The following is a 15,413-nucleotide window of genomic DNA, read 5'->3' as shown; positions in this document are numbered from 1 at the left end:
GTATTAAAAATGTTGTGGCATTCAAATCAATGACTAAAAGCATGAGGAAGTTGGCTCTAACCTTTCCCTTGTGAAACTGAAAAAAACAGACTTTGGGAAATTATTAAAATTCTCTTGGACATACCTAACATTAACCAGTGCTGCCTGTTGTATCCAAATGCTGTTGTTTGCCCTTGCTCACCTGGGATGTGCAACTCTTTGGGGAAAAGCCAAAACAGATAAAACACTGGGTGCTTTGCCCTCAACTTCTTGAAAGTAGGTTTTCCACTGAGCTTTCTAAACAAAGTTGTTTGAAAAAAGCAAACTGTTCTGTCATCATGAGGAACCGAAACTGTCATGAAGAGAAACAAAAATTGAATAGATGGAATAAGCTCATGTGGAATCAGCATCTGGGGAACTAAAATATGTTGCTGCTGCTTGTCATCTGCTTCCTGCATGGGACAGTGGCTTCTCCGTGGTACTGATCCTATCCTCTGGTGTGCCCAGTTGCAAAGTGACTTCACCATTGGTAGAAATTTTGACTTAAAGAAAACAAAGTGAAAACTTTTTAAAAATAATTTTGTGTATGATGCTTGCCAGGGGGTTTTGTGGTTTCTTTCTAAACTAACATACACTTTGGGGTTCTTGTCAGTGTGTTTCCTTTTGCCTAGATTTAAACATTTTTTTGAATTCCTTTCTAGGTTCTCATAACTTTAGTTATAACCAAAGACTCTAGTTCTGAGTCATGAGATTTAGGAGACTGCTGAACACCTGGCTTCAATTAATTGCCAACAACACCAATGAGAACAATTAACTTCTTCAGTTTCTTTTTCAGTTAAACTCTGACAAGCAAACATTTATGGTAGAATTTGTAATCCTTGTAAATTCTTTCATGTTCAAATGACATGTGAACTCTTAGTATCTGAGGTTTTAAGGGTTTGCAGTGAGTAATTAATAATTTGCTTTGCTTTTGTACTTTAAAGGATGTAAATAAATGAGGGGATGATAACTGGAAATGCTTGTTTTCTTAAGGATAAATGTATTTCTTGGTAAGCTGACCTATGAATAAACCACCAGTGAGAAAAATAACATCCTGACACTTCAGGCCAGTATCCAAAATGTGCACTTAAAAAAAACACAACAAACTAAAATGTTTGAGACAGTCATTTGAGATAGCTTTTCCCAAGGCTTCAAATGCAATTGCTTATTGTGATGCACTTTGTTTCATCCATACTTTTTAGCAGAGATTACAAGGAAATTTTTTTTAAATTATATGGCTCATCTAAGTACCTAAATTTGTTAACAATGTTAGGAGGAAAAAAACCCACCTTGTTTCTGTCAATACAGGCCTGTCTGAGTTACAGCATATGCTGTAGTATATACTGTAAAGGCTAGGGAACCAGATAACTCTGAAAAAATTGTACCATCTGCCCAGCTCTCCACCCTCTTTTTCTCCCCTCCCTCCCTTTTTCACTCCAGAAAATGCATATCAACATTTTCTGGCCAGAAGGAGTTTTCCCTTTCAGTAATGGCAACATTTGCAGAATGTGATCTGCTGTTAAAACAGCATTGGTGTTTGAAGCATGCTGGCTCCTTGGTTACCCAAAAGGTCCCTCGAGCTGTTTTCTAGTTTCAGATCTTCGTCCTGCTTGGCTATAGTAACAAACCTACTTAGGCTTGTGTTTGATTCCTGGTGGTTTGTGATGGAAAAGAATTTGGGTTAGTAAAGAAACTTCTTGCCTTCAGTTCTGCTTCTGACGTGTAATATCCTTGTGGATCAGTGCCCCTGGTCTTTGGGAGCTGTGTGTGTTTTTGTTGCTATAAATGGGTGGGAGTGGGGACAATGCCATTCTTGTGATTTTTCTTTTTGCAGTAAATAAAACTGGTGTTCTTTAACTGAAACAAACAAACAAAAAGTTTTATTTCTAGATCAGTCAAATCCAAAGTGTAGTTACTGTTAATTTCTTGCAAATAAGTAAATAAAAGTAGAATGCATTAAGGGGTTGATGTGCCAGATACTGGTAGGGTATCCTGTGTGCAGCTGCCATGTCTGGAAAAGATACATAATCTATGCTTAGTGGCATCTGACTTCTGATCTCTGGATCACAAATACCCTACAGCTTTTTTAATTGATGGGACTGGAGGGTGTCACTTAAGAGGCAGGACCTAATCTTTCAGTTATTCCCAAGACAATTATTCTGATGATTGCAGGAAGTGAATAGTCTGCTCAGGCAATAAAGATTTACCTTAATACTAGACATCTACAATTGTTCTAAGTAATCACCCTGTTTGTTGTGAGTTCTGGTTTATACCTGAACATTCAGCTTTGTCCCATAAGCTTAATGAGAACAGTAAACTTGCTTTGATAAGCTTTTCATTGCTGTGAGCTAACAACATCATCAGCTGACAAGAAGCAGGTTTTCTCTTTGGAAAAAGTGATAGAGACTTTTTAAAATGAGTTTTGGCTTGACAGGAAAATAAAGTGGTTGTGACTGTTCTTAAAGTGACATCTTTGTTGTTGTTTTTAATTTTAGGGCTTTGGGTTGATTTGGAAATGTCCTATAATGGATCTTTTCTGATGACCCTAGAGACCAAGATGAACTTGACCAAACTTGGTAAAGAACCACTTGGGGAAGCGCTGAAAGTTGGAGAGATTGGCAAAGAAGGGTAAGGTGTTGCAGTGGTAGAATCAAAGGACATTACACCACTGGTAATTGTCATAGTAAGAGGCTTTTGTAGTACAATCATTTTCTAAATATATATTTTAATAGGATTTTAAAATGTTGGGTGACTAAGATTTGGTTTTGTCTTGTGTTTCATTTGGGGTCCTGTATGGTAAGACTTGAACATTGGAGGCAGATGTTGGTACCATGCTGCTACAGCAGATAAACCATGTAATAGGGACCAGCCCTGGAAGAAAAAAAGGTTGTAATTGTCATGTAAAGGCTTTTTCAATAGCTTTATTGCATCATGGGAATAATCACACCCCTAATCTTGTCTCCAGTTCTCATAGCCCGCTATTATTTACCTGCTGTGTCTTTAAGTGAAATACCTTATGGATGAACAGATTAGAAGAAACACATTCTTACCTGTAACTTACCTGACTTCTATTTGTGCTTTCCCTCTCATTTTTATGATGTTATTTGAATTTCATCAGTCTGCCCATTTGTATTACCCCAGTGAGTGACACCTGTCAAATATCCATCCTGTGAGCTGTGGGGTGTTGATTCTCTTTGTGCTGTATTCTCTGTGTACTCCAGGAACCTGCAGTCCCTGGACAGTAGGTGGTCTCTGATTTAGTGTACAACCACTGCCAACAAATCAAGAAAATATTCTCTATATCTGGCCATTTGTTTAGATAAGAACAGAATGTTCAGTATTAAGATACTAGGTGCTTTCTATGCACCTGCTGTGGCTCTGACCATTTATTCTGAGGTATGTTGAAGTAATACTTAGAGCAGCACCACATTACAGTGCAGTCATGGCAAGAAGATAAATGTGGAAAAACTAATGGCTGAATGATCTCATACGCTAGTAGAAATTCAGAGGATTTAAAATCGACCTAGAATCTCGTTTTCACTGCCTGAAATATTTATTTCTGAATTGACATCAGTATAATGGGTAGGTGTGAATTTTGAAAAAACTTGTCTTCTCAAAAAATGGAGGATCAAGAAGGAAATCTCTGTACAAATCGAATTCTTGCTTTTCTTCCCCATCCCTTCAGGTTTTCCTTTGTGTATTTTTATATCTGTCTAGTGGAAAAACAACCTCAGAAATAATTAGTGAATACATTGATTTAATATTTAAAAACCAGCTTGATTCGAGCTGAGCACCAGGCCCCCAGCAACGCAAATGTCTGTAGCTAAGCAACCAATGGCTTGCAGGTACAGCCATTAACTGCACTGTTCCCTGCACATGGCTGTGACAGGGCCAGGTTCTGTGCCAGCTTTACATAAAGAGCAGTCTCATGTATTCTAGTTTGAATGAGGTTTTATTTGGTTACTTGGTTGCCTTTTTTTTTTTTTCCTCCTTAAATACAGTGGATATTACAAACATTATGAGCATTTACAGTTATATTATGAACAAAGACTCTGATAAGTACAAAACAGTTTGATTCTCCTGTATACTTTCCATTGTGTTAATTTTACTGGCTTTTTTAATTGCCTGTTGACAATAGTTGTAACAAATCAAACTATTCTGCATGTGTTTGCGTCCACAATCACATTGTCTGTCAGGGATGTCTGTTGGTTGCTTGCAGTCATTTCTGTCCCTCAAGAGCCTAGAACAAACCACCTCTTCAGATGCAGTCACCACAAAGGGATGTAAGAAAGGCATCTACTCATCCAGAAAGAGGAGGGTGGAGAAACAGCACTGAGTTTTAACTGTCCTTGGATACTGTCAGTGTAAACCAAGACGGATGGTTCAGGGTTGCAGTCCATTCTGTTATTGCTGCTGCCTCACTGTTTGAAATAGAACTGAAGTGTGCAGTTCTGCAGTTTGATAATGCTGTCCTGCATGCACTCTCAGCAAAACACAGCTCTCAGCAAGGGTGGAATACTATTTAATTGCCAATTTGATAAAATTATTATGGTAGCAGTTCTGCCGCACCAGTGGTGAGGCAAATGAAGGCAGGCTAACCCAAAGTCACCACAGTTTCTTACCCCGTCAGTGCTTTTTGCTGTGTTGTACCACGTAAAAACAAACTGACAAACGGCAATTCATAAAATACAATCTGCTCAGGGACAATACTGTAGCTCCAGAGTGGTTTTGTGCCAATGTTTGTGTCATATAAATGGTCCATTGTACATTGAGATCCCCTGGAATCTCTCTCAAGCTTGTTACTGTTGCTTTGTCTAATGCAAGGAAATCCTGCATTAACCCGCAGGGTTTGCCTGTAACCCAGGCAAGTGAAACACCTTCTTGTAAGAAAGAAGGTAACGCCTTTGAGAGCTTTGAAAATGCACTGGGCATACTTCGGGTGGTGTGACATGTGCAGGGAAGTGAAGTGAGGTCACACCCAGGTAGAAAATGTGTAGTTTGACCTAGAAATGTGAACTTATCTGAGAAACAGCTCCGGGGCCAGTTACATGAACCACCCACCACTCCTGAGGTCTTCGGGGAGGTGGTTCAGTTCAATGTGCCCTTTCCCTCTGCTGCAGTGAGAAATGCATCTCTGGGTTAGAAGAAGAGATTTAGAGTTCTGATTCCATAGCCTGGGTAACAAATTCTTCAGTGTAGAGAGGTTATGGTGTCACTGCTCCAGTTGTTAAACAGGCAGTTAGGAAGGAGTGCTGTGAGCTGTGCTTGGACTGTTCTTTTTCTTTAGGACTTCATGCAGCAACTAACAGTTTGTGCTCTGTACAGAATAACAGATAGTACCCTCAGTCCATGCCCTGGGTGAGGTTATTAAATCCTTAAAATAAATTTATGAGAGCACACACAGAAAGCACAGGAATAAGCTGTATTCTGAACAAACTGTAGAATATTAAGTCCTGGGTATAGTCCTTAGGGCTAAAAGCTTGTGTTTTTGAAGCCAGTGTTGCGTAACTATTTCAAGCTCTTTCATTCAGCAGAGGTCTGTTAATACTGAAGTGTATTTACTGTAACCTTCCCTAGTTTTAATCCGTTTAAAAGATTTGAAATTTTTCCTGTGATTGTGTACAGAAATTCTTTCATAACTGAAGTCCAGGAATTAGTTATTACTGTGTGATATTTTGTACCCTCAGAGCAGCACTTGTTTGATTTTATTACTTTACATTTTCTCCTCTTCTCCCCGTGACATTCTTTGCTTTACTCTTTCTTGGTTTCTCTTCAGAGAAAACAAAACAAGACCTTATATCCTGGAAACATAATTCACGGTGTCAGAGGCTTAAAAATTCACAAGCCTAAAGGTCAATTTCTCTACAAATATAGTAGGAAAAGGAATATTTCCAGCAGAGATACTAAAGGGAGATTACAACTTAGATTTGTACAGAACAAAAGTATCTTTGCAAAACATCTAAGAAATACCACTTCCTGGGGTTATGTTAGACTTCTTCTGTTAAGAAAATTACCTTCTTTCTTTATGAAAGTGGCAAGTGATGACACACTCTGTAGCTACAGGAAGGGGAATCACTTGCTGGAGACAACTTGGCTCTGCCAGTGTGAGCATTGTGCATTTCCTGGTGGAGGCAGATTACAAAGATCATTCTCTTGTGCTTTGCACGTGTTGCCATTGCTGGCAACGTGTGGGCTGCAAAAACTGCATGTGTGTGTGAGCAGACAACATGGAATTTATTGACTTGGGGTTAAAAGTGCTGTGAAGATAAGGTATATGTCTTGTAAAGATAAGCTGTGTATGTTAGCACCTCAGTTAACATCTCCAAGGGATTTGGGGATTCAGCTGGTAGATGATGTTTGTTTGCTTTCAGTGCAAGACAGAATCACACGTCCTTACATTTCAATTTAAAAGGGTGGCTTTGTAAGAGTTTTGAAAGCAAACAAAAAGACCTGTCCAGCCTACATGCTGCTCTCCTTTCATGGAAAGCCACGAGCAGCAACAGAGATGCTTTTAAATGTGTTTTGAATCGTCTTCACATTTGAATATGTAGAATAGCAATTCACCTGCCATCCTCTATTATGCAGGTTACATTCCACTGGGGAACGCATTTTGTTGAAGTTCGTTCTGACAGACTGGTTTCAAAGTGGTTTCAGTTTTGTTCTTTTAAATGGAGTTTGTAAAAACAAAAAGAGAGGGGGACATTTCAGAGACATCAATACAAGTAGATGTAGTGTCAGCCCAAGCTGTGCATGTTGAATAGCTATTTAAGAATATTACCTTTGACCTGGAAATTGCATTGTTTCAGTTTCAGGCCAAGGGCGTATTGTCTTGCAGACAGCGATGAGGAATCCTCCAGCGCTGGGTCTTCAGAGGAGGATGATCCTCCTGAATTGGCAGGAGAGAAGCAGGTGCCTCCAGGAGCAGAAGGGTGAGCTGTCTACACGGTGTTTGCTAATCCTTCCCTCCCCCCACCCCCATCTCCAGATTTAATGTAACTGGTATTTTGTTCCAGTCCTCTAATGCTCATTGTCACACAGGACTCGGTGTGAGAACATCCAAGCAATTAAGCAAACACAGAACACAGCTCACTCGTTTCTAGAGCAGAGAGCAGCAATCAGGCCATGTACTACCAGCTGAAAGGAAGCTGCTCTGCTGAGTGTTTTACCGTGCTGGGAGCATTGTTCTCCAGACAGCACTTCTCCATTTAACACCTCCTTAATTCCTTCACTATTAGATGATAGAGGGAGCCAAGTCTTTGGGCCAGAGAACCGATGGGGACCTTTCCCACCGTGTCTTCCCTAGTAGCAGAGCCAAGAACAGGATTTTGTGTGTGAACTGGAAACACTGCCCATTATACCCGTGCTGATCCTGCTGATCCCTGACTTCCAGCGCATTCCTCTTTTAAGAAAAAACTGTTATTCAAGCCTAGCTTTCTTGCTGAGGGTTTTGTGGTGTGTTGTTTTTTTTTTTCCTTTCCCCTTGAAGGGCCCTGAGTGTCTGGGCTGTGCAACACTGCCCTCTGATGCTGTGCAAGAATTTCAAAGAAAATATTCTAACGTCAGTTTTGCCACATCCTCCTTGTTTTGGCTGCTGTTCTGAATTTTATGTATTTAATTTTTTTGCTTTCTGGATCTGATTGAAATTCTACCATTCAATGAGGAAGCCTGAAATGTCTCAATTACATGTTGCCTACATCTGAATGTCTGTGATGTTACCCTGAATATACCAAGACTCCATGACATTTTCAAAATATTCCAGGGAGGTTTCCTTACAGTTTTACTCCTAAAGCCTTTTGAGAACAATGTGAAGAATTGTTGGAATTATTTCAGTAGATGCATTTAACAGCTTTAAAAAATATATAGATTGTATAAAGAACTCTTTATCAAAAGTACAGTGAGGGAGAACAAAGAATTTTAAAGGAAAATACTGAATTTCCTTTCACTGCATTACTACCACTACAGAATCTGATAAGAGAATAACTGCTTTCTCTAGATAACAATATAGCTAGTGTAAAATAAAAAAGTGGAAATTAATGAATTGCTTTTATATCAACTCAGGAGTTTCTTATGTTGTGCTAAGGAAAAAAAAAGTAAAAGTCTGTCTAAGAATGATTTTATTTTTTGCAGGATAGGAAAAAGTAATTTCCTTAGCAAGGCACTCAGCCACGTATCGTCAAGAGCCACAATTAAGTATAACATAGTGTGTGGAAAATGCCAAATATGTTCTTAGGGTGTGTATTTCTGACATGGGACAGGGAAGACATTGAGTCCTTAAAGCATCTATTTTAAAAGGTAGGATGCTGTCTGACACAATTGCCAGGAAAAGCAGCCTCTTTTTGCAGACATAGTTAACCATTTTTGGAATATAATTCCACCCACTGCCAAAATTTTCTTCCTTTTATTTTTCAATGCCTCTATACTTGTGATAAATGCTACAATTACCTTAAAATAAAGCCTTTTTGTTTGACACACACTGTGAAATAGATTAGACAGGATGGTTGGGCCTTATATGCTGATGTTTTGATGTCCTGACAATTTTCTTGAAATGGTAATAGACAAGATAAATTATGTAAATGCATTTGCAATTAAAAAAACCAAAAAGCTGCATGTCCAGTGCCACCTGGGAGGCAGAGTCCAGACTGGACAGACTTTATGCCAGACACCTGATAGCTGGCAGAATATGGCTCCTGTGTGCTGGCTCTGGTAGGTACTGCTTGGATATGTGAATATCTATTTGTTCAGAATTTTCACATTAAAAATTCTAATGATATAACAGGGATATCTTAGCAAACAATAGGTTTAAGAAAATTACCTTGATGTGTCCTTTTTTCTGTTCTCTATCAAAGGTATGTTGGAGGACATCGGACAAGTAAGATCATGAGACTTGTGGATAAAATTACTAAGTCAAAATACTTTCAGAAAGCAACAGAAACTGAGTTTATTAAGAAGAAGATTGAAGAAGTCTCTAATACTCCATTGCTGCTGACAGTTGAAGTACAGGAGTGCAGAGGAACTTTAGTAATTAACATTCCACCTCCACCTACTGACAGAATATGGTAAGAGGGACTTGCTGCAGACCGGGCAGTGATCCAGGTGTGTGCTGCCCTGAGGGATTGCAACTCAGAAGGTGCAGTGCAGCTGAAATGGGTTCTGGAAGGGGAGCAATACAAAATAGTTGTAAATGAGGCAGGAACTGCTGTTAAGGGGAGATGCACAGTTAACACATTTAAGAATGTGCTTTGTTGCAGTGTTGATAACACCACCTGTTCTTTGTGCCCTCCTAGGTATGGCTTTCAAAGCCCTCCCTACCTGGAGCTAAAAGCTCGGCCAAAACTTGGTGAGAGAGAAGTGACTCTGGTTCATGTGACTGACTGGATAGAGAGGAAACTAGAACAAGAGTTTCAGGTGCGTTTCCTTTACATTTTCATTTCAGAAATGATAGCTTTGGTTTAGAGGGATGAGTTTCCTATTTCGTTCAAGGCCGGTTGGCATCGTCCAGTGCAGTGGAAAAGCACGTTAAAAATTCAGCCAAAACTGACTTCTGAGATGGTCTCATCCATCAGGTTTACTGACCAGCTTCATTCTAAACCCTAACCTGTATAATCAACCAGAAATGAAAGATGCTTATTTTATTAAAAGTACAGTTTGAAGCATATGGGTAAGAGCTGAGAAACTTAGAGTTAAGAAAAGTTGGAATGTTTCCTGTAATGCTACCTCAATTTAATGGAAAGTGCAGAAATCCTTGTATTTCTGATCAGCATCTACAAGTGTAACATAACTGAATGGCTGGAAGTTTGTAGCATTTTTTAACTAAACAAATGAAAAACCTAAGGTTTCAAGTGGCATATGAAATGTAACTTGATTTAATTGCATCTTCTTCACAGAAAATCTTTGTCATGCCAAACATGGATGATGTTTATATTCCTTTAATGCACTCAGCCATGGATCCCCGCTCCTCTACGTGCCCTCCTAGAGATCTGATCACGGAGGCCTCTGATCAACCATGACATGTGAAGACTCTTGCAGTTTACAGTATTATAAAAGTGATTCTCATGGTTTTATAAACTGTGCTGTAGTTCTTATCCTTAACTCGTGCCACTTCCCCCCACCAAGGACTGCCTATAACCATACCTTTGTGCTCACTTGCCTGGTTACTGTTCCTGTGTCCTTCAGCTCCATGAAGTTTTATTCCATTAAGCTGTTGATTTATTTCTGTACTGGCTGCCAGCAGGAGTTTAACGTGGAGGCTGAGACGACCTGTTCTTTGGGGGAGGGAGGAGAAACCTAACTGTAGTAGAACAAGGACGCACCTTTTGTTCAGCCTGTTTTCATGCTATGTTAATGTGTGTTAAAGCATTGAAAGGTTGTTTGGCAGCAAAGGAACTGCGTGCCAAATGGAAAAAAAATCCTAAATAAGGAAGGAATTTATAAAACTGGAAGAATATTTTTCTTTCTCAGGCAGTTGGAGGTGTAGAATGAACTGTTTTATGTTCTTTCACTTCTGCAGTCAATAGCTTGTGTCAAGCAATTGAAATATGAAATGCTTTCAGGATAAAAGAATGTAAATGGGGTGTATAGGTCATGTTGTGATTCAGTGTGGTATATTCATATTACTTTTTTCATACAGAACTTGTGCTTTTTTTTTTTGGGGGGGGGGGAAGCAAGTAGCCATAAAACACACTAGTAATCAGTGAAGGTAGGACTGTCTGATTTTTATACATGAGGAGAAAAAAAGTTGGTAAAGCCATGAGACCAAACCATAGCAAGCCGCCTTATAGTGAGGAACAATCACCTTGGGTCATTAATTCTGAATGTTTATACAGACATGAGCACACACACAATGTCAATACTGCACATCACCAGAAGTACTTACCCTACCGTGTGTAGAGCCTCTTGCTACTACCATGAAACACACCAAGAGTTTTTCTGATAGGAGTTTGTTGCTGTGAGTCTTTTCCATTTCACTGTGTTTACACACAAAGCATGGGACCAAATTCTTGCATTGCAGCCTGTAACTCCAGACATCAAACAGCTTGATGTTGGTAAGGACAGCTGTGACTGAAAGACTTTGATCCTCATGCATTGGGTTTTTTTGGACTTTGTGGAATAGGAATTCAAACCTTGCAGTTATTCAAGCTGATTGCGATGTAATTTAAGACTGTTTCTGCTAATTAATGGCCAAAACTGAGGGGGAGGGGAACTGCCTTTTATTTCTATCTGGTATGATTAAAGATTAAAGGTATGCAGTAAATTCCGTGTTTGAACACTACATATCCACTGTTTAACACATGTAATATTCTTCTGATACTCAGTGTTGCCAACTGTTCATGGATGTCAGAAAACGTTTCAGTTTACACAGAAGGTGAGTTTTGGCTCTCCTTTTATAACATGATTTCCTTTTTTTTTTTTTTAGAATTTTTAAAAAACTTTTTTGTATGTTGTGTTGTCACATTTGATGTAAATCAATTTCCATGTGTAACTTGATGATTTACCATCTCTAAATGAAGCTATTATATTGAAGGTTTTTTAAACAGCACCTTGCCTGAAACAAAAGAAAACTACATTTAATATATTTAAAATTAATTCTATATTTGAACACCTATTTTGGTTACCTTTAATTGAAATATTAGTAGGTTGTATTTGTTACCTGAACTCCTCCTCAACCATTCCAGGCTGTGTATATTCTGGGGTTTGCTGATTGTGTAGGCATTAATTGCCTTTCATGAAGTCTGCATGTCTTGTGCGCAGGTCTTTTGTATGATTTAATTTCTATGTGCAATAACTAAAAGTCAGAAGACTAGATGCACTAATGTGTAAACAGATTTAGACTTATTACACAAGATTGTCATATTGCACTTCATCAACTGTGGGTAACTACAGCCTGCTTGCTTTGTTTTATTAAATAAATTTATCCCATCTCAACTATTCCATTAAAACTTATTTCTACATAGTGCTTAGCCCGTCTTCTGCAGGTTGTTTCAAAACCTCAAATATTGTGGCAGATGGTTTTGGGGTTAACCAATGCTGAGGCTGTTCTAGCTCTAAAAAGAAAAGCTTAAATGGAGGAATTTAGTCTAGTGAAGAGAAACTACATTTCACTGCAACAGTTAGCATTCACGTGAGGGATACACCTCAAAAACGGTTTTTTTTCGCTTGCTTTGAAATGATTACCAGGAACTACAGAACAGAGGGGGCACAGCCACCTTCTGTAGTAGGTTCGATGGCAAAACCCTGGGCATCTTCTGTCTTCCCAGACTATTCCTGCTCTTTCATGTCTAATCCTCTTATCACCGGGAGTATGGATTGTTCTACATATAGAAAACTCTACAAATCTCAGGACTTTTACTGCTTGGGCGTTTCCTTCACGAACTGAACCCTGGAATGTACTTCAGGTCTAGGCTGCGTGGTCAAGCCGAGAGCACGAGTAACGGGATCCTTTCCCGCTGGCTTCACCGTCTCCCATCACCACCCGCCAGGCACGGCAGCCGCGGGCCCGGTTGGAGCTCCCGCCCCCCCGGCAGGAACCGCCTCCGCGGCCGCCCCCCCCGTCGGGCTCCGGCGCCATTTTGCGGGCTGGCAGCAGGGAGGGCTCCCCGCCACCGGCTCTGTCACTTGCTTTTAAAAGCGCTGCGCGGGTCGGGCCGCGCAGCACCAGTTATGAACAAGCGCTTCGCTCTAGCACTGCAGCTTGACCGGCGGCGCCGCGGGCAGGGCACCCCGCCGGGTCAAAGGCAGTGCGGGACGGGCGGACGCGCGCTCAAGAACCAGCCGGACACCTTCACAGCCTGCACACAGTTTTATTCACCGGGCCGCTGCACACAGCTTTGTTTACCGGGCCGCTCCCCGCCGGTCGCCGCACGGGGCCCTGCAAGACACGGAGGGAAAAGGGAAGGTTACAGATGCGATACGGAGAAGCCGCCCCGCGAGCTGAGCGGCATCTTGGGCGCTCAGTAGTAGGTTTGCTTCATCCATGTCAGCAGTCTAACACGTGTCAAGAGACATCACAGCGGCCCGGCCAGCCCGCCCGCCCATCCCGCCAGGCCCGCTCATCCCGCTAGACCCGCTCACCTCTGCGCCGAGACCAGCGAAAAGACTGCGCTGCTCTTCGCCTCTCTTTATATAGCAACCGGCGCCCCCGCCCCCTCCGTGTCTCGTCCACTAAGATTCAAACCTGGGAGCACGTGACGGTGCGTGGGCGGTTGCGCGCAGGGGAGGGCGGGGCTGCCGCGCGCGAGGAGGGAGCCGTGCGATGGCGGCCGCGGGCAGGGCTGAGGGGCCCGGCCGGCCCGCGCCCCTGCCGCGCTGGCGGCTTTCCTCGCCCTTTCAGCAACCGCGCCACTCTTTCCTTTAGTAGCTTGCTCTAGCATTTGCTAAGGACAGGGCTTAGTATTAACAATGTCCAGGTTTGGGCCCTGCTCGCCCCTCAGGGCTGCCTGGCTGCAGGTGGTTCCCTGAGGAGCGCTGCCGGGGAGCGCGCGTTAGGCCCTGGCCGGCCTCCGGCCGCCTCAGCCCGCCTTCGACGCTTTTCCACCTGTGAGGCTGCTTGGAGGTACTCGTGTTAAATCACTGCAGTTTGGTAACGGCTTCTGTAGTGTTTGTGCAACTGAAAGAGTCCCTTGAGGTAGCATGGCGTGAAGTTCAGCTTAGAGCTAGTAAAATGGTATGTACTGAGGTAACGATGCCCGATTTTCATGAGACCCATAGCAGCAAACTTGCAGACTGGAGGGAGGGACGGCAGCGACGTGCTCCACCCGAGGGTTTGCGTCCCGGGGCAGGGGGAGGCCGCTGGGCCCCGATGTGCCCCCCGGCGCTCCCCGCCCGGGGCTGCGGGGCGATGAACACCCTGCCCGGGGCCCCGCCTTCTTGCACAACATCGCCTGTGCTTTTTACACAGGCACAGCAGCCCGCACTGACTGCCACCGTATGGTTTGGAGGACTTTCCGTAGCTGTGTGAGAGGGCTGCGTGTGTCCTGGTGCGTGCTGTTGCCATGGCGCCTGTGTAGACGGTCTGCTTGTTCTCAGGTGGTGTGAATATTTAAAATGCAAGACTACCCTAAAGAAACCCGCCTGTCAGTACCAGAGAACTGAAATCTGTCTTGTTTGTAGCTCCGGGATGTTTGTATGTATTCAGACTTGCAGGTTAGTTCATAATTATGTCTCCTGCCCATGTAATCAAAGGCACGATTATTAAAAGAGGGAGCTGCCAGAGCTGATTTGATATGTGCATGTTGCAAACTGGGTACTCGGTGTGCCCTGCAGCCCCATTAGCGATATCAGTATTAAAAAACAAACAGTATGTAGCAAGGACAAAGTGGCTTTGTTATATAAATAGGCATCTGAAAGCTAGGCCTTTGCCAAGTAGGGTGAATTTACTGTCCTCTTTTTAAAGCTGCTTCCATTTGATTTGATATTTGTGGGTTTATCTGTTCAGAGGAGCTTGGACCTGGCTTTTGGTTCAAAGAGGCATGTTCTTTTGGGGTTTTTTTGCATTTATTTAAGGCATCACAAGGCACGCGGGGGTCAGCGGTGACTGCCAAAGCAGGAGCTACGCCAGATAAATTTGGCCTGATCTGTTTTGAGAGCGAAAAATCAATAGGGAAATGATACGGGGCAGAGGGATGCTGGAGCAGGGAGGCTCTGAATTTACGCAGAAAGTGTTTTTTTAAAAAGCGGCAGCAGCCCGCTCGCTGTCCCTCCACCCGCGGTTTAAAACGCCTGGGGCTCTCGGGCCCCGGCACAACCCGGGAGGCTCCGGCAGCAGAACGAGGCCCCGGCAGGGGGTCCCGGGGCAGGCCCGGGTGACGCGGTGCGGCGGCCCCGCCCCCGCCGCGCGGGGACAGCGGGCCGGGCGCGCGGCAGCCAGCGCCGGGACACGGGCCGCGCCCCGCGCCCCGCAGCCATGGGGCCGCTCCGCCGGGCCGCGCTGCTCCCGCTGCTGCTCCCGCTGCTCCTGCCGAGGCCCACGGTAAGCGGGGCGCGGCCCGGGCTCACCGGCGCGCTGGGCCTTAGCGGGTGGGACGGGCAGGCCGGGGACAGCGGCGGTGCCCCCGGCGCGGCCGCGCTGGGGATGGTGGGCACGGGTCGGCACGGGTCGGCCGAGGCGGGGAGCACCAGGGGAAGCCTCGTCCCGTGCAGGCCGGGCCCCCCGGACGCAGAGAGGGGAGCGGGGCGGCGCGGTCGGCTCCTGCCTTGCCGAAACTTTGGCGTCGGTGTTTGCGAAGCCGAGACACGCACGGCCCGTGTTCTGTCGGTAATGCCCGTGCCCGGCGGGGGGCTGCAGCGCGCCGGCCTGATTGACCAGCCCATCAGCTGTGTGCCTGCCTCTGTGCCCTGCTGCTGCACCCAACGCCGCCCCGGAACAGGAGGCACATGTAACCAGCCTTGAAAAATAAATA

General features: G+C 43.7%; 2 protein-coding genes and 2 non-coding genes across 10 annotated transcripts in view; 2 read left to right on the top strand and 2 right to left on the bottom strand.

The window, feature by feature from the left end:
- TEX2 (testis expressed 2) overlaps nt 1–11,943 on the top strand; it is a 44,647-nt gene extending 32,704 nt beyond the window's left edge. For 4 of the 5 annotated variants that reach the window (XM_051634657.1, XM_051634656.1, XM_051634659.1 and 1 more), the window contains 5 exons: nt 2,514–2,646; nt 6,825–6,947; nt 8,865–9,074; nt 9,303–9,423; nt 9,903–11,943. In XM_051634657.1, the coding sequence (XP_051490617.1) occupies nt 2,514–2,646; nt 6,825–6,947; nt 8,865–9,074; nt 9,303–9,423; nt 9,903–10,025 (710 nt within the window). In that variant the 3' untranslated portion in view covers nt 10,026–11,943. Of the gene's footprint in view, nt 1–2,513; nt 2,647–6,824; nt 6,948–8,864; nt 9,075–9,302; nt 9,424–9,902 lie in introns of those variants that run through there. The other variant, XM_051634660.1, reaches the window with a different exon arrangement.
- Nucleotides 11,944–12,621: 678 nt separating this feature from the next.
- On the bottom strand, nt 12,622–12,758 carry LOC127391976 (small nucleolar RNA SNORA50). The gene has a single exon (XR_007891156.1). It is a non-coding gene; the product is annotated as a small nucleolar RNA SNORA50 (small nucleolar RNA).
- Nucleotides 12,759–12,963: 205 nt separating this feature from the next.
- On the bottom strand, nt 12,964–13,026 carry LOC127391975 (small nucleolar RNA SNORD104). Its single transcript, XR_007891155.1, has one exon. It is a non-coding gene; the product is annotated as a small nucleolar RNA SNORD104 (small nucleolar RNA).
- A 308-nt stretch (nt 13,027–13,334) lies between these two features.
- Nucleotides 13,335–15,413, top strand: part of ERN1 (endoplasmic reticulum to nucleus signaling 1) — a 33,680-nt gene continuing 31,601 nt past the window's right edge. The window contains exon 1 of one of the 3 annotated variants that reach the window (XM_051635024.1): nt 13,335–13,567. Coding sequence is in view for 2 of the 3 variants with exons in the window: in XM_051635021.1 (XP_051490981.1) it covers nt 14,918–14,983 (66 nt within the window). In the remaining variant the exon portion in view is untranslated. Of the gene's footprint in view, nt 13,568–13,623; nt 13,679–14,819; nt 14,984–15,413 lie in introns of those variants that run through there. The other 2 variants (XM_051635023.1, XM_051635021.1) reach the window with 2 other exon arrangements.

This window comes from Apus apus, chromosome 17, assembly GCF_020740795.1.
Source record: "Apus apus isolate bApuApu2 chromosome 17, bApuApu2.pri.cur, whole genome shotgun sequence".
Classification (NCBI taxonomy): Eukaryota; Metazoa; Chordata; class Aves; order Apodiformes; family Apodidae; genus Apus; species Apus apus.
Note: the sequence above shows the minus strand (reverse complement) of the source record. Positions and strands in the feature narration are given on the sequence as shown.